This window comes from Anolis carolinensis, chromosome 6, assembly GCF_035594765.1.
Source record: "Anolis carolinensis isolate JA03-04 chromosome 6, rAnoCar3.1.pri, whole genome shotgun sequence".
Classification (NCBI taxonomy): domain Eukaryota; kingdom Metazoa; phylum Chordata; class Lepidosauria; order Squamata; family Dactyloidae; genus Anolis; species Anolis carolinensis.
This window is the reverse complement of record NC_085846.1, coordinates 44,880,721-44,899,100: the sequence shown is the minus strand read 5'-3', so window position 1 is coordinate 44,899,100 and position 18,380 is coordinate 44,880,721. Positions and strand designations below refer to the sequence as shown.

Below are 18,380 nucleotides of genomic sequence, written 5' to 3'. Positions count from 1 at the left end.
TGCTCTCATTCCACATCCTGTAAAGAAAAAATGATGCCTAACACAGCAGCATAACTAGGCAGGATTACGGAAAAGATGGGGAGAAAAAGAATAAGGGAGCACGTTTTCATGGGGGGAAAAAATACATCATTTTCCAAAAGGATTAGATTGAAAACTGACCAATTTGTCTCAAGCAAAAATCTATATACAAGCAGTCTGAGTTACAAACATCCAACTTACAAATTACTCATAGTTAAGAACAGGGGTGAGACAAGAAGTGAAAGAAATCTATCCTTACATCCAAATTCAACTTAAGAACAAACCTACAGAAAGTATCTTGTTCATAATTTGGGGACTACCTATGCCGTATAAACTAATTTGGGGACTGCCTGTGCTGTATAAACTAGAATTTTAGGCAAAAAAAATTGACCCAAAAATCTTATCAACACTAAGCCATCCCCTTCTCCCCTAGAATGGTGAAAGGCAAGTGTTTAGTCTGTCCTGGGATAATGAAAAAGTAGCACTGATATCCTCTACTCTCTCAGACATGAGCGAGCGCAAACAGTTGTACCTGCTTGAATTTTGTAGGTTCTCTGGCATTGTTTTCCTTTATATCTTTTGTTACTTGCCCCTAAATTTCACCCTTAAATTATCCATCTTGAAATCCATATTTTTGGCCATAAAACATGTCTTTGATCTATACATGAGGTCAACATATACATCACTATATACAGTAATTATTGGCTACTACTGGATAATTAGAAATGAAGTGATATAATTATGTTGTCTACACCATTTTGATTTCCAACAGCTGAGAGTCCTCGCACAACATTGCAGCCTTTTTGTATACTGATTTATAAATCAAAATACTTCAAAGAGGACTGAGATATACAGGCATAACTGTGTGAGTCCATAAACAGAAAAAATATACCCACCTCATGCAGCTGATCCGGCCCTGGACTATGCTGTATGGCTACAGGCACAGCCTTTGCATTTATGTGCCTTATCGTTAAAGCTCCCTCACAAATCTAGCATTGATCTGAGATTACAGACAGCATGGGTCCCCAGCCCAACAGAATGAGTCAGAGATAATGCAACTTTGTTCTTTTTTTCATGCCCATAGCTCACATTCAGCTGCCATGCTGATATAGCCACTTCTTTATTTCCAGAGCTCCTTATTTTCTGTGCTACGGCTCACATCTGCCTTAGCTTTGGAAGCACTTTGACCCCTGTTCTCTGTAATATTACATCAGCATTCTCAACATAGCTATAACTTGGAGAGGAGGTGAGCTGATCATTATCAACCATGGCCTTTTCAGCCAGGGGAATATTGTTCTCAAAATCCTTGGGCATTTTTATGAAGAATGTCTCATAGAAAGCTCTGAAATGGGTGCTGGGAAAGATGGATGTCTGCATTGTTTGGGGGGAAATGGGTTTTAAGATAATGCCAATTGTCCTTAAAATGACAGGATGCTGTTTTATGAGAACAATAGCCTTACACTATTTTCCCTTTAATGTAAATAATTTTGTAGTTATGTATGTGTGTGTGTGCCTTCCAATCACCTGTTGACTTATGGCAACCCATGAGTCAAATGGGACATACATTTTTTAAAAAATAATTCTTTCAACTTGCATAAAAAGTGGTTCTCCATTTGGCAATCTTTAAATGACACACACAGATGAACAAAAGTGACCTTCACCGTGGCAGTTGCTCTTTAAAGCAGAGCTTTCCAAACTGTGTGCCATGGCATGTTAGTGTGTGGGCTGCAGAATGTAAGTGTCCCACACAAACATAATAAGAAACTTCTGAATTTATGTGCAGTAAAGGTAACGGTTTCCCCTGACATTAAGTCCAGTCATGATCGACTCTGGGGGTTGGTTCTCATCTTCATTTCTAAGCCGAAGAGCCGGCATTGTCCATAGACATCTCCAGGTCATGTGGCCGGCATGACTGCATGGAGCGCCATTACCTTCCCGCCAGAGCGGTACCTATTAACCTACTCACATTTGCATGGGGCTAACAGCAGGCGCTCATTCCGCTCCCGGAATTTGAACCTGGGTCCTTTCGGTCCGCAAGTTCAGCAGCTCAGCGCTTTAACACACTGTGCCACCAGGGGCAGTAAGCAATAAATATATAAATAAAAGGTTTTCATGAGATATGCCATGTCCCCATATATTTCATTCTTATAGTTTATGCATGTGTCTGTATCTCTTACAAGGGATTGTTTTAACCTCTGGTTTGCTAGTAAAACTGAATTACTGTGTCACAAAATGATGCATGCCTAAAAAGTGTGTTGCCAACATGAAATGTTTGGAAAGCTGCGCTTTAAAGGAACACAAGAAGAGTCAAAATCAATGACACTTGTTTTCTCACATTCCTGAACAGCTGGTATTGAGAGTAACAGCACCTTTGATAAAGGAATCAATGTACCTTAGAGTAGTCGAGTTTACAACTGAAAGGAATTTTGTTCCCAAAATGGCAATACAGGGAGAAATCCACTCCCATGCTACGGCAGCTCCACTGGCTCCCGGTCTGCTTACAGGCTAAATACAAAGTGTTGGTCATTACCTTTAAAGCCTTATACGACTTGGGTCCAGGCTAGTTGACCGATCGTATCTCCTTGTACAAACCAGCTCGGGCACTAAGATCAGCAGAGGAAGCCCGGCTCTTGGTCCCATCCCCATCTCAAGTACGGCTGGTGAGAACGAGGGAGAGGTCCTTTTCCATGGCTGCCCCTCACCTATGGAACTCCCTTCCTAAAGAAATAAGGCCCACTCCTTCATCTCCTTCAAAAAACAACTAAAGACCTACTTCTGCTCATTAGCATATGGAGAGGAGAAGGATTAATTAATGAGTGGCCACTACCAGATCCTGATTGAGAACTATGCTATATCTGAGGAGCCTTATCACGAAGGTGAAAGAAGAAAGTGCAAAAGCTGGGTTGCAGTTAAACGTCAAGAAAACCAAAATCATGGCAACCAGACCGATTGACAACTGGCAAATAGAGGGAGAAAACGTGGAGGCAGTGACAGACTTTATATTTCTAGGTGGGAAGATCACTGCAGATGCAGACTGCAGCCAGGAAATCGGAAGACATTTACTTCTGGGGAGGAGAGCAATGGCCAACCTCGATAAAATACTGAAAAGCAGAGACATCACACTGGCAATGAAGGTCCGCATAGTCAAAGCAATGGTATTCCCCATAGTAACCTATGGATGCGAGAGCTGGACCATAAGGAAGGCTGAGCGAAGGAAGATAGATGCTTTTGAACTCTGGTGCTGGAGGAAAATCCTAAGAGTGCCTTGGACCGCAAGAAGATCCAACCAGTCCATCTTCCAGGAAATAATGCCCGACTGCTCACTGGAGGGAAAGATATTAGAAGCAAAGTTGAAGTATTTTGGTCACATCATGAGAAGACAGGAAAGCTTGGAGAAGATCATGATGCTGGGGAAAATGGAAGGAAAAAGGAAGAGAGGACGACCAAGGGCAAGATGGATGGACGGTATCCTTGAAGTGACTGGCTCGACCTTGAAGGAACTGGGGGCGGTGACAGCCGACAGAGAGCTCTGGCATGGACTGGTCCATGAGGTCACAAAGAGTCGAAAACGACTGAACAAAATAAAGGAAAAAGGAAGGAGTCTAAGTCAGCCCATTTACCACCGTAGGCCACTTAATCCAACCCACACAACTCTGTTGAACTTCAGTTGGCTTTTTAAATTACCGTGAACATTTATTTAGATTTTATGTCACTATATAACTGTTGTCTGATTCTGTCTGACTATATTGGTTTAGGTTATTGATGCTATACTCAATTCACTGATATTAGGTTTAATTTGATATTAGGTTTTTACCTTACCTTTTTACTTTTTCATATGTGGGGTCTTGCTGGGATTTTTTTGGCAATATTTATCTGTTTTTTTTTTTTAAGGCATTGAATGTATGCAGTTGTTGGTTTGAATCCACCCTAAGTTTCTTTGGGGAGATGGGTGGAATAGAAATCAAGATGATGATGATGATGATGATAATGATGATGATGATTATTATTATAACATTCGCTGGAACACACACTATTCTACTTCCAATAAGCTAATACATAACAGAAAGAAAGAAAGAAAGAAAGAAAGAAAGAAAGAAAGAAAGAAAGAAAGAAAGAAAGAAAGAGCAGAACTGAACTAAATATTCAGAAGAGATTTCGAAGATTTTAAAATGAACTATCAATAGAAAAAAAATATTTTACAGACACAGGTACAGTAGATTCTCATTTATCCAACATAAACGGGCCGGCAGAACGTTGGATAAGCAAATATGTTGGATAATAAGGAGAGATTAGGGAGAAGCCTTTTAAACACCGGGTTGTTGTATGTCTTTCGGGCTGTGTGGCCATGTTCCAGAAGCATTCTCTCCTGACGTTTCGCCCACATCTATGGCAGGCATCACAACCTCTGAGGATGCCTGCCATAGATGTGGGCGAAACGTCAGGAGAGAATGCTTCTGGAACATGGCCACACAGCCCGAAAGACATAAAACAACCCTGTGATCCCGGCCATGAAAGCCTTCGACAACACTTTTAAACACCAAATTAGGTTATGATTTTACAAATTAAGCACCAAAACATCATGTTATACAACAGATTTGACAGAAAAAGTAGTTCAATATACAGTAATGCTACATAGTAATTACTGTATTTACGAATTTAGCACCAAAATATCATGATGTATTGAAAACATTGACTACAAAAATGCGTTGGATAATCCAGAACGTTGGATAAGCGAGTGTTGGATAAGTGAGACTCTACTGTACCTGTAAAAAGGTGTTATCTCAGATAGGAAGATGTTTGTCATGAATTAGTGATTTTTCGTAATCCCCTACATGAGCTAATGTCAATTAGAAAGTGAAGCAGGTAACTTTGTCTCCATCCAAATAAGAATACTGCATGACTGACCAGAGAAATACACTGTAGCCCAAAGCGATTGCCTGAAGGATGAAAATGCTTCCAGCTATCAAGAATTATTTGTAGCTTCATATAAAAGAACTGAGAAGAATTCTGAATGAACACATAGCAGGATTAACAAAGAAAGTGGTTTTGGAGGATAGCATGCTTCTGGTAACTTTCTAATAATAGTTTAATAGATGTCTTTGACAAGGTGACAGTGCAATTTGTCCCTGCATTTAATATTCATTGGAAATCTACCTCATGTCAATTAAGAGCTCTTGGCATCCCGAGACCCAATATTCCCATCACACTAACTTCAGGCAAAGACTTGAAATGTGAAGTTGATGTTAGCATTTCCCCCACAGAGCAGACTTCCCCAACTTGGTAACCTCAGGATATTATGGACTGTTACCTTCAGCCCCTGGCAACAATGAGAAATGGTGAGAGTTCAAGTCCAAAACATATGGAGAGCATGAAGTAGGAGACATACACCCTAGAGGTATTCTGGCTACAAACCAAATATACTTACCAGGCTGTACGTTGCAGTGAATTTAGGAAAACTGACTTCTGACTCATACAACTGCACAATTATTAATGGAATTAAAGGATGAAAGAAATAAGATATCAATATGGGCAATGTTGGCTCTAAGCCTTAGAAAGCAGGACAAGCCATGGCAACTCATTTTCATAATTATGCTTTAGTTACAATTTGCTTACTCCTCCTCCAGCTATAAGGAAGAGCCAATTTAATATAATTGTTTCCCCTGTCCTCTGCAGACTGCATGCCATTTTCCCCCTATAATTACCACATCATCAACTTTCTTCAAATTCTGCCACAATTCCACCCAATCAAAGATCACAATGAATGGGGTTACATCATCCTATACAGACTACCCTATTTGACTACATCATCAAAAGAAAAAGAAAAAAAAAACCAGGCAAAGCTTCCTAGCAAAAATAAGATTGGCAACTCTAGAATAATTAGCAAATGCCTTTGGGCTTTTTAATAGCAAAGGCAAAAAAGCATGCTATGGGAAGCAGAACATGAAAATAACAAGTTACGGAATAATTACTTTGCTGTAGTCACAGTACAGCCAGCTCTCTGTACCCATAAAATCTGTATCCATGGAGTCAACAATCAACATTTTGAGTTTGTTTGTTTTTTAGAAAAAACCATCCAAATTGCAAACCTCGGCTTAGTCATTTTCTATAAGGGATACCAGTGTATATCCATAGGGTCCTAAAATCAAAGCCCAGCAGATATCAAAGACCTACTTCAATTAGTACACCTACAAATCAATTATGACTTAAAGCAAGCTACTATACATGTTTTCTTAGCATGATTTATTCAAAGGAAGTTTGACACTATCATACTGTGAGGTTGAGAGTGTGACTCGCCAAAGGTCCACGAGTAGTATGCCAAGATGAAGCAAATCCTAATGCAACATTCCAACCATTGAACTATGCTGTCTTCAAATAATAGCTTACTGACAGTTCATTTAATTCCGGCAATAACTAAAGCAGAACTAAGGGTCCTTCCAGATGACCTCAAAATCTGGGACAAAGAGGTGAGGGGAAAATTTGTGGTACCTGAAAGCAAATAGTCCTCTGGTGTCCTGAAAAGTTTCTTTGTAGAAAATTTTAGAATTCCGCAAAATGTATATGAGACATCCACCAGAAGGTTTCTGTTAATTTTTTTAATTGACTCTCTGGGATGTGCTGTACCTCATAAATACTGATGCAGATATATGAATGTGCACACATGCAGATTTCTTGTCATTATCTCTCCTCACCCTCCTACTGCCTGTACATTTGCCCTCTTAAACCCCACTTCCCTTTAGGGTCTCTTGCGTGCCATGCTAGTACCCACTGTCCAAATTCAAGCTATGTTTAAATTCATAAATATGAAAACAAAGGATTGGTTGTATAGAGATCTCATGGGAATTGCTTTCAATTTGTGTCTCCATTTAGCCACCTGTGTGTCAGTGGCTCCATCAGTTTACAGCCCTCATCAGCTGTTTCAGGATTTTAAAAAGTGTACATGCATTGGTGCAGTCCACACCAGCATATCGCAATGAGATCCTGTGTTTTTCTTGAGTGCAGGATCCCTGAAGGATCTAGCTATCAATTTAGGCCACTCACATAAGTGTTTTGGATTTGGCTTTATTACTCAGATCTCTACAGCTCAAGAAAAAATGCTAATGATGATTTCGCAAGCATCCCCCCCCCTTTCCTCCCAACCTCACACCTGCCTCCAAAATCCTTATCAGTCTTTCTCCAGAAGAAAACCAGTCCATTCAGCTGCTCTAAAATAGAGAGGATTTATGGTGACATTTTGAACAGCAGAAATAGCTCCTGACATGATTCCTTCCTTTAAAAGGCTCAAAAACCACAAGCAGTACCAATCTACTGTACTTTTATAACAAGGTTTAAAGGGATATTTTAAATGAAGATATTTACCCAACTTTGGCGCCCTGACATCCCCCACCCTTACCCATTCAGAGTCATTGAAATGTCACCACTTCGCCAAGGACCCATGATGCCTCCAAGAATCTAAAATGTCTGAAACCTCAAAATGATGCTACCCATCTACCATGATAGGCCCAGGGACCTTGATGGTGAGTGCCACCTGGGTTGGACACAAGCAGGTTTCAACAGACTGCAGTGAAACACTGGATGGACTCATCTCAGACTGTCACCAGGTTGATTTTATTTACAATTTCAAAGGGCCCCAGGAATTTTGGGCTCAGTTTCTTGGACGGTTGAGTTGTCTTGAGGAAGTTGATGGACAAACAGACCTTTTCCCTGACTTTGAAATTCCATTCTGGGGACATTTTCAAATCGGCAAACCTTTTGTAATTCTCCCTGGACTTTTCCAATGCACTTTTGATGAGAAGCAGCATCTTTTTTTGTCAATGATAGTGGCTATCCCTTACTTCTCACCTGAGTTATACTAGTTGACTTTAGGATGGAGCTGACTGGGAAGGGAGCCCAGATGCTCCACATAAGAACTCTCAGGATCTGTAACTTCTCCAGTCTTCTAACTGCTTGAGCAATTCTGGCACTTCAAATTCACAATTTTGGCTCAACTGGCAACATTTCAGTTATTTTTAATTTAGTGATGCAAATTATATACAGTTCCATCACAGGCAACAGCACAATAACTGAGCAGGCTAGGGGAAATGGATAATTTTGTGAATTTGATATGCTATGGAAAATGTCTAATTAGAGTTAATTAGGAAATTTGTGTCATGATGTTTACAAACAACTTGCACATTGTTCTCCCAGGCATTTTTGTTTTAACTGGAAAAATACAACCAACATAAGAACGATGGACAATGTTCCATTCATACTGTTCTTTCCATGTATACTGTTTTCCATGCAGAAGGTTTTTCCATCACTGTTCTTCCATAATACCCAATCAATTCCCAGTAGAACAATTAATGCAGACCTTTTTTTATCCGTTAAACTTGACCTTTTTTTTTGCTCTATACCCCTGGGTGCAATCTTCCTCCTATTACTCACATGAATTGGCTGTGCGCTCTCCAAATGAGAATAATTTTATCTCAAATATACACAGGGAGAGGAGAGAATCGGATACAAAGTTGCTCCTAAACTTGCACACTCCAAATATTAAGCAACGTTTTAAAAATACAAAAATAAAATTGAGTTTAAACCTGTTATCTCTCATTTTAAGCAGCATCTCGAATAATGCTTCAAATATTTTATAGCCTTTAAAAATATAAAATGCTAATAAAACTGAAATTCCATGTGGTCTCCTGAATTGTAATGCTTTATCTCTCACAGGAGTGAATGGCATCTACTCCCCTTAATGGGCCAGAGTATAAGGATATACTGTACTTAGAAATAGATGGAATTAATCAGCCCCTAGTGAACATGTTTTTTTAAAAAATAATAGTAACACTTGACCGTTTTATTCCAACTTTGAAAAAAACATATTTATTGTCATGTTTGTTACACAGACCACAGAACAGGATTCAGAAATATGCAGAAGTGGCCTGATCATAGGCCTCTCTAGTGGCCAACACAACTGAGGAAAAGACTAGTTCATGGATGATCAAGGGGATGCAAAACATCAAAAACATCTGGGCAACATAAAAACATCTGGGCAACATACACTGAAAAATGTACCTGTTCTGTCTTAAAAACAAATTCAACTTAAGAACAAATCTACAGAATCTATCTTGTTCATAACTTGGGGACTGCCTGTACTGTATATGGTTTTGGGAGCCCCAGTGGCGAAGTGTGTTAAAGCGCTGAGCTGCTGAACTTGCAGACCGAAAGGTCCCAGGTTCAAATCCCGGGAGCGGAGTGAGCGCCCACTGTTAGCTCCAGCTTCTGCCAACCCAGAAGTTTGAAAACATGCAAATGTGAGTTGATCAATAAGTACTGCTCTGGCGGGAAGGTAACAGCGCTCCATAGAGTCATGCCTATGGCCACATGACTTAGGAGGTGTCTATGGACAACGCTGGCTCTTCAGCTTAGATGAGCACCAACCCCCAGAGTCAGACATGACTGGACTTAATGTCAGGGGAAACCTTTACCTTTTTATATCATTCTATGTGAGTTCATAATTCACTCTCTGGAAGAAAGGAGCAGTGCTAAACAGTAACATGTGAACATAATTTCAAATTTGAACACTTATAGTGTGCCATATCAACAGAACTATGCATTTTCATGCTTGGCTCTTTAGCTATTCATTCATTTTTATTAACCTACAAGCCACAAAGTGCCGTTGCTTAGTTTATTACATAAAAATGCTAAAACCTTATGGGGCTATTTAGTTGCTTACAAAACAAATTAGGAGAATAGTAATTACACATTTTGCTTCATACTTCCCTTTTAAAAGGACTAAGAATGTGGATTCATTTGCAGAAGGCTGTTCAAAGAAACAGCCCTCTGCTTCCCCCCATCAGGATGCCCACATCTGTATGTATATAATGAGATAATACATATACAGTAGTGTCTCACTTATCCAACATAAACGGGCCGGCAGAACGTTGGATAAGCGAATATGTTGGATAATGAGGGATTAAGGAAAAGCCTATTAAACATCAAATTAGGTTATGATTTTACAAATTAAGCACCAAAGCATCATGTTATACAACACATTTGACAGAAAAAGTAGTTCAATATGCAGTAATGCTATGCAGCATTTACTGTATTTACGAATTTAGCACCAAAATATCACGATATTTTGAAATCATTGACTACAAAAATGCGTTGGATAATCCAGAACGTTGGATAAGTGAGACTCTACTGTATTTAACAAATACAGTGGTTACAATACTGCAAATCATTTTCTGCTCTTTCCATATTGTAAAAAAGACAGAATGTATACAGCAAGGAAAGCAGAGACCATTGCATGTTATTCCATTACCTTAAACAGAATCACAGAATCATAGAGTTGGAAGAGATCTCGTAGGCCCTCCTGTCCAACCCCATGCGAAGAGCAAGAAAATCGTATTCAAAGGTATGATTTTGCTTAAGCAAATGTTTATTCCAAGGGCATTAAAGTGTCATTCTCCTTCTGGGATGCCTACTATTTATAAAATTTGCAGAAGTGGCATCATTGCGGTATATATAAATGAGTATACTCCAGAATTACAATGGCCTACTCTTCACCTTCACCCCAGATTCCCATATTTCTGAACATGGCAAAAAGAGGGAATCTATAATTTGAGAAATTTATATAATTTCTAGTCATACTATAATTCTACATGTGCACATGAACAAATACATCCTCACCATGACCACAATTAATTGTTTCACTTGTAAGTTACCCTTCTCCCTAAGAGCTCCAGGTGTGCACAGATTTATGGCACTGGGCCTGTTCTGAGACCTGGCAATGACCTGGCTTTACAACAGCCAAGTCTGCAAGCGTCTGTGGCTTTGGCTACCTTTTGAAACATAACCTTGAGTTCTCCCCTCAACATCTACCCAACTTTTTATGCACCATTTAATCTGAATAATTTTCTTGGCTGTTCCTGTAACCTATAAAAACTAAGAACCAAACTGCCCCTGCTGTTACTTCAGTAGTTTCATGAAGAAACAGAAAGCACCTGTCTTGACCCAGTAGTTTCCTGATCATCTTTGCTCACAAAGGTTAATCCTTGGATACACCTTTCCCCGTCTTGCCACATTCAAAAGAAAGATAGTTCTGAAGAGTTCCCGCCAGCCACCCCATGTATATCATTCACTCATCCCTTCCACCTCTACTTGCTATATTCCATTCCCACGGTCAGTATTCTACAGTTTCATTTTCCTCTAAGACCAGATGCAAAAAAAAAAAAAAAAAAATGGGGAGGGGAAAATGTTCATAAGACCACTTCTGATTTTGAAAAAAAAAATACGTTTTAAATGTACAATTGTCTTAATACTACCTGAACTTGATGATACATGGGCTTAATTTTTATTTTATTTCATGTCAAAAGCCTTGCATAAATAAATAAGTTCAAAACTGATACAAATAATGGGAGCACAAGCAGCTAAACAATTTTAGACCAAAAACAGGCAACAGTGACTGCATTGTCTGTAGCTTTAAACAGTTCTTCCTCTGTGCATGAGGCAAGGCATTCTGGGCACGCATACAGATGTTGAGTTGTTTGTTCTACTCCAAAGTCGCACAAGGTGGAGGATTCCTCTAGTTAGTACCATTTGCATAATGTTACATGATCAAACAACATCTTCTGGAAGCTTACAAGATAGATAACTCATTGTTTAAAGAAGATAAAGAACTATCTGGGGAACATACAGGGATCAAGGACACAAGGAATCTACAGAGCTCAAACAGTCTTGGAGTCAGATTTGCTCTGGAGCCATGTACTCTCCTAAACCAAGGTCCCTCTAGAACAGTGGTTCTCAATGTGTAGGTTCTCAGGTGTTTTGGCCTACAATTCCCAGAAATCCCAGCCAGTTTGCCAGCTGTTAGGATTTCTGAGAGTTGAAGGCCAAAACATCTGGAAACCCACAGGTTGAGAATCACTGCTCTAGAATATTTTATCTCCAGCATTACATGAAACTTAACAGAGCAATGGTGAAAAGAAACTGTGTGGGAATTGAAACCTTTTAAAAGTACTGCATTCTGAGCTACTAAAACTATGCTATTATCAAGAAATCCATAGAACACAACATGTTTGAATATATACATGAATTATTGTCACTCCTCCACATTCACTGAGTTTAGGAGTACAGGGATCCTACAAAAAATGGAAAAACCTTGAATAAAAATAACACTTTTTAAATTTGAGAGAAAACCTTTCAAAGAACCTCTAAGTTCTCCAAAATAACAGAAGTTGACCATAGAATCATGCTGGAGAATCCATAGAACTCTAAGTTCTCCACCCTGACTTTATTATCAACTTTCAGAGTCACACTGGAGAACCTCAAGATCCCTAGTGAGCACATATAAATAAAAATCCACAAATAATCAAACTTGTAAAAATGAGACCCACATATATGGAGGGTTGACTGTTGTTGAGCAGCCTTAAATGATGGATCAACAGGTCATTTTGAAGGATTTTTCAGACTTTCACAGACTTAACTCGACAATAATTCATGTATTCTTCTAAATAAAACCCATGGGCTGTACTCTACATTTATTTCCAAATGCAGCTATTTTCTCACCATTTGATGATAGCTAAGCTCATCAAACATTTCTGATGTGAATTTAAGGGAGCATCTCTGCTAGACATCTCATTTTGATGACAAGATGGCTATCCTTCAAAATGAGACAGAATTAAGTAAACAAGTAATGTCAGGAAGCCTTTGCATAGAGTTCTCCTTGTCAGATTGGGAATCAAGCACAAAAAATGGATAAAGATGCACAAAGAAACGTGAAGCATCCATTATATTACAGGAAAACATATTCCTAGCCATCTTATGGAATATTTCCACTTGCTGCTCCTTTTGATTGCTAATGGAACATACATCAACATCACTAGGTCAGATCCACTTCATGAACAAAGCATCCAAATTGTCACCATGCTTAAAATCAAATTACTGATCAAGTGCTCAGAATGACAACCCACAATCTCTACTTTGTTCTTATGAAAAACTCCTCCTCGTATTTCTCAAATATACTTTTATAATACTTTCCCACCATATCTTCAGGGGAGTTTACAAGAATGAAACAATAAAAATTTAAATACAAAAATATTGTTCCATAAAGCAAAACAGAGAGAGGGCATACCATATAAGGCATATCATTAAGCAGATATACTGCTTGTGCACACTGCACAAAGCTCCTATTTATGAAAGGTCAGCCGCTGAGTTATTATTAACCACTTCAAAGAAAGCTGGCAGTTTTAGACAGTGGTAATTCAGGTGTAGCCATAGAAGATTTCAGGCTATTTGTAAGCACACAGTCATCTTAAATACATGTGACATTGATTTCTGTATTATGATATTATGGTTGCCTTTACATCTAGAAGTGCAATCCTGCCTTCAACCATATAGAGGTCATCAGAACAGACAAGCAAGATTCCGATCCCTGCATATAATACGGAAATGACCACTAAGCAGACATCCTTTGGATTCCTATATTTTTCCCTGCATAAAAACTCTACCAATAGACTTTCTCCACTAACACCGAAGTGTTCATAAACTCAAGCTCTGGATTCCAGGTCCAGCCAAATATGTCTGCAAACGAGATGTTAACTGCAATAAAAATGTGGACACATTTAAGCCTCTTAAGAGATACAATGGAAAACAAGTACAGTAGAGTCTCACTTATCCAACATAAACGGGCCGGCAGAACGTTGGATAAGTGAATATGTTGGATAATAAAGAGGGATTAAGGAAAAGCCTATTACACATCAAATTAGGTTATGATTTTACAAATTAAGCACCAAAATATGTTTAACAACAAATTTGACAAAAAAAGTAGTTCAATACGCAGTAATGCTATGTAGTAATTACTGTATTTACGAATTTAGCACCAAAATATCACGATGTATTGAAAACATTGACTACAAAAATGCTTTGGATAATCCAGAATGTTGGATAAGCAAGTGTTGGATAAGTGAGACTCTACTGTAATAACAAGAAATGAAAGCAGAAGGGCAGAGTTAGAAAGTTCAGGATGATTCTCACAGGCGTGTACTGTATTTGACTCATTATTTGGCATACAGCAGAATGTGTGAAGAGCCTACATGTACATACACACAGAAGCAACAGATAGGCTGGGCTGTGGCACAGCTGGTTAGTAGCCAGCTGCAATAAATCACTACTAGCCGAGAGGTCATGAGATTGAAGCCCGGGTCAGACAGAGCTCCCGACCATTTAATAGCCTAGCTCGCTGTTGACCGAAGCAGCTCGAAAGACAGTTGCATTTTTCAAGTAGAAAATGTAGGTACCGCTTTATGTGGGGAGGCTAATTTAACTAATTTATGACACAATAAAGCTGCCAGCAGCATGTGGAAAGGAATGAGGAAGTATTCATCAAGGACTTAGTGTCACAAGTGGTCGATGAAGCGGCAGGTCCCCCTGTGGCCAGAATCAAGCATAACCTCATGAAGACGGAAGCTGGAAAATGTTAAACTGTCTCTGTGTCTGTCTATATGTCGTATATCTAATGGCATTGAATGTTTGCCATGTATATGTACATTGTGCCCTGCCCTGAGTCCCCTTCAGGGTGAGAAGGGTGGAATATAAATACTGTAAATAATAAATAAATAAAATAGTATGAAATGCTCAACCTGTAAGTCTGTGTGCATGTACAGGATGGGCCAGAAGTCACAAAGATGTTTGATGTTTTAATAACTTTGTGAAAATGTTTTTTTGAAAATATTTTATACATAACGTAATATGTAATGTATTGTAATTTTATTTCCCATATAAGATGCTATGGTACAGTACTGTAACTTAAACACAACAAATAAAGGAGTTATTAAACACTGAAACCCCGTTGTGATTTTTGAACCACCATGAACGTGTGGAAAAATAACAGCTGAACAGTGAGAGGGAATGAGTACCACTGTGCCATCATCAAGTTATAAGACTAAATGTATAATTGGATCTCACTCTGTGTGTGAATGAACAATATTAAGGTTTCAAATACATAATACAAGTATGGGGAGCATCAGATTCTTACCTTGACAGGTGTTGTTCTTCTCTTCATACCCTGGCTTACACATGCATTTTCCAATTGGCACCAGCCACTCCCCTTCGGCACTGCAGTGCATCCTGGGGGGTTCATCTGTCACCGAGTGGTTCACACATGACCCCAAGACTTCCAGCAGCTGGGAAGAATCTGCTCCCGTGATGGTGTCAGGAAAGATGGCCAGGTTCCGAACCACCACGGGGCACTTCTTGTAATACACTCGAACAGACACCAATGCAATGCATGCCCCCACATCCTGGAAAGCAAGGTAAAATCCCTTTTTGGTCAGAGGCCCAACATCCCTTACTTCTGTGTTCAGCTTCATGACCCTGTCGCCGAGGTCTAACTCTGTAAAACTCTCATCGGCTGCAATGGTATCTATCTTGATGTATTGGTTTTCTTTCACATTCCTCCCATCTTCGTCATCTGTTTCAAAGTAGTACATATTAAATGTCTCTTTGCAAGTCCCAAGACCTCCAGGAAGGCTGTTACAATCCCTAAGGGTAAATTTCAGTTCAATGAAGATCCGTGATGCTCCACTGTTGGAGATCCAGTTGGTGAGGAGCCAGTTGTTCTGACTCTGTTCCATTACTCTACATACTTGATAGGTATGGATTGGAGCATAGTTTTCATCGACCTCGCCAATTTCTTCCCACTAAAAAATGAAGAGAGGGAGAAAGAATAAAATGAGACCACAACTTTTAAATAAATAACAAGTTGCCTATGTTGAAAGTTACAGATTTGAAAGTCTGGCTGACCTCATTAAAAAGAAGTGACTTTTTACAAAATATCCAACTAGGTAGGAGAAGGCATCCCAGGCAGTACCTCTAGGCAGAAAAATCACTTTGCTTGTATATTCTGATCTCCTTCCTTTGTTCTACCAGTCCTGTTTATTACCATTGCCTCATACATTCCAGAGTTAAGCCTTAGCACTGGAAGAGATTTAATATATCAATCATTTGAAGAACTGTTTTTGAAAAGCAAATGCACATAACAACACAGCAAGAAGCAGGAGAAATCTAATTTTTGTTAGTTATAATTTCTAAGTTCCATAGTTTTGCTAGTACCACTCTGGCAGCCGCAATAAAAAGGGTGAAAAGTTTATATGTATTTAAAAAGGTAAAGGTTTCCCCCGACGTTAAGTCCAGTCGTGTCTGACTCTGGGGGTTGGTGCTCATCTCCATTTCTAAGCCAAAGAGCCGGCGTTGTCTGTAGACACCTCCAAGGTCATGTGGTCGGCATGACTGCATGGAATGCTGTTACCTTTCCGCCCGAGCGGTATCTGTATTTGGGTCAATGTTAACCTGGGGGTCGTAAAGCTCTAATAGGAGAAGCTCCAGTTTCTTTTCTAACTTGAATTTTAGTATTTTATTTCATTCTATGTGGATCATTTTCCAATACTTCTCTATTTTTTTTTACAACTCCACCACATGTGGAAGTAGGAACCTATTTGTTCTTTATACCTCCAGCATTTATTGTTTGTGTTTGTATACATTAGGCCTAATGATGCGTTTGAGCCAATTTTCTTTAAGATCTATAGCATATGAAATCTAATTTTTGTCCTCTTCAGCAACCCATGGGTGGCTAATGTTTGAAGCTGACTGTAGACACCTGGACTACAGCATTGCTACCATGAGGATCCCTTTGTTTTTTTACTACTTCATAGAATCATAGAGTTGGAAGAGACTTCATGGGCCATCCAGTCCAACCCCCTGCCAAGAAGCAAGAAATCACATTCAAAGCACCCCCGACAGATGGCCATCCAGCCTCTGCTTAAAAGCCTCATTCAGTGATAAGCTCAAAACAAAATCCCTTATCTCTTCATTAAAGGACAATAAAAATATTACAATTTTACAGTTTTAGTCTACTTAGCTGTAATGATTTCTTCCAACTCCATTTGCCAACACCCATTCCTTTTTATCAGTTCAAATAATTAGTAACACAATACCCTGGTAAGGAGAGGTGAGTTTTCCAACAGGTAGAATGAAAATGCAGCCAACAGTTCTCTGCAGCCAACAGTTCTCACAAACACTAAAGCCATATGAAGGGAGTTTCCTGCTAGCTATCACTCAATATTCTTTTCACCTGCTCTCTTACCACCACCTCCTGCCAATTAACACATAATTGCTTCTGGAAACTGCAGCATGCTAGTTGAGATACACATGCTGAACGATGATAGCATCATTTGGGGGCTATTAGGGCTGGCCATGTGGGAATTCTATATGCAGTCCAATTTGGATCAAGTTAATGGCAGCAAATACTATGATAATTTTGCATTTGAGCAACATTTTATAATGTCAAACTAATTCACTTCCTTTACCTTATAACTCTTGCCTATTACATAGATCATTAGGTAAGTAAAGGTTTTCCCCTGACATTAAGTCTAGTAGTATCCATCTCTGGGGGTTGGTGCTCATCTCCATTTCTAAGCTGAAGAGCCAGTGCTGTCTGTAGACACGTCCAAGGTCATGTGGCCAGCATGACTGCATGGAGTGCTGTTACCTTCCAGCCGGAGCAATACCTACTGATCTACTCACATTTGTATGTTTTCAAACTGCTAGGTTGTCAGAAGCTCGGGCTAACAGCAAGCGCTCACCCCGCTCCCCAGATTCGAACCACCGACCTTTCAGTCAGCAGGTTCAACACTGTAACCGGCTGTGCCATCAAGGGCTCCACATAGATCACTACAATCTGCTAAATATTACAGTTGTAGAGGGAGATGAGCTCAATGGGAAATAGGTTGTCTTAATCTCTATGTTTCGGATGAAAGGACACCATTAATGTGTATATGCATGGGAGGATCTCCAGCCCATATACCTCTATTTATTTATTTATTTATTTATTTATTTATTTCAAATATTTCTATCCCGCCCTTCTCACCCGGAGGGACTCAGGGCGGCGTACAATTGGCAACAATTCGATGCCGATACATCATTAAAAACAACAACATATAAAAAATACAACCAATTAAATACAGTATAAAATATAAAATATAAAACATAAAACGTGTTTAAAATCCGTTCGTCCAATATCCTCCAACTTTATCCATATAACAATCTGGGTCGTCTTTATCCTCATTTAATGTCCCACCTTGCTTTCTTTTATCAGAAAAAGAAAGAGCTACCATCCATAGGCCCGGGCTGTGGTGCAGGCTGGTGAGCAGCCAGCTGCAGCCGGCTGCAACAAATCACTCTGACCAATAGGTCATGAGTTCAAGGCCAGCTCGGAGCCTGCGTTTGTCTCTGTCTTTGTTCTATGTTAACGCATTGAAAGTTTGTCTTATATGTGTAATGTGATCCACCCTGAGTCCCCTTTGGGGTGAGAAGGGCGGAATATAAATACT

At 39.4% G+C, this 18,380-nt stretch overlaps 1 protein-coding gene across 6 annotated transcripts in view; it reads right to left on the bottom strand.

Annotated features, from left to right (window-relative positions):
• epha5 (EPH receptor A5) overlaps positions 1-18,380 on the bottom strand; it is a 296,129-nt gene that overhangs the window by 200,243 nt on the left and 77,506 nt on the right. For 5 of the 6 annotated variants that reach the window (XM_008118796.3, XM_008118797.3, XM_016996657.2 and 2 more), the window contains exon 3: positions 15,029-15,692. In XM_008118796.3, the coding sequence (XP_008117003.2) occupies positions 15,029-15,692 (664 nt within the window). Of the gene's footprint in view, positions 1-15,028; positions 15,693-16,985; positions 17,094-18,380 lie in introns of those variants that run through there. The other variant, XM_062957834.1, reaches the window with a different exon arrangement.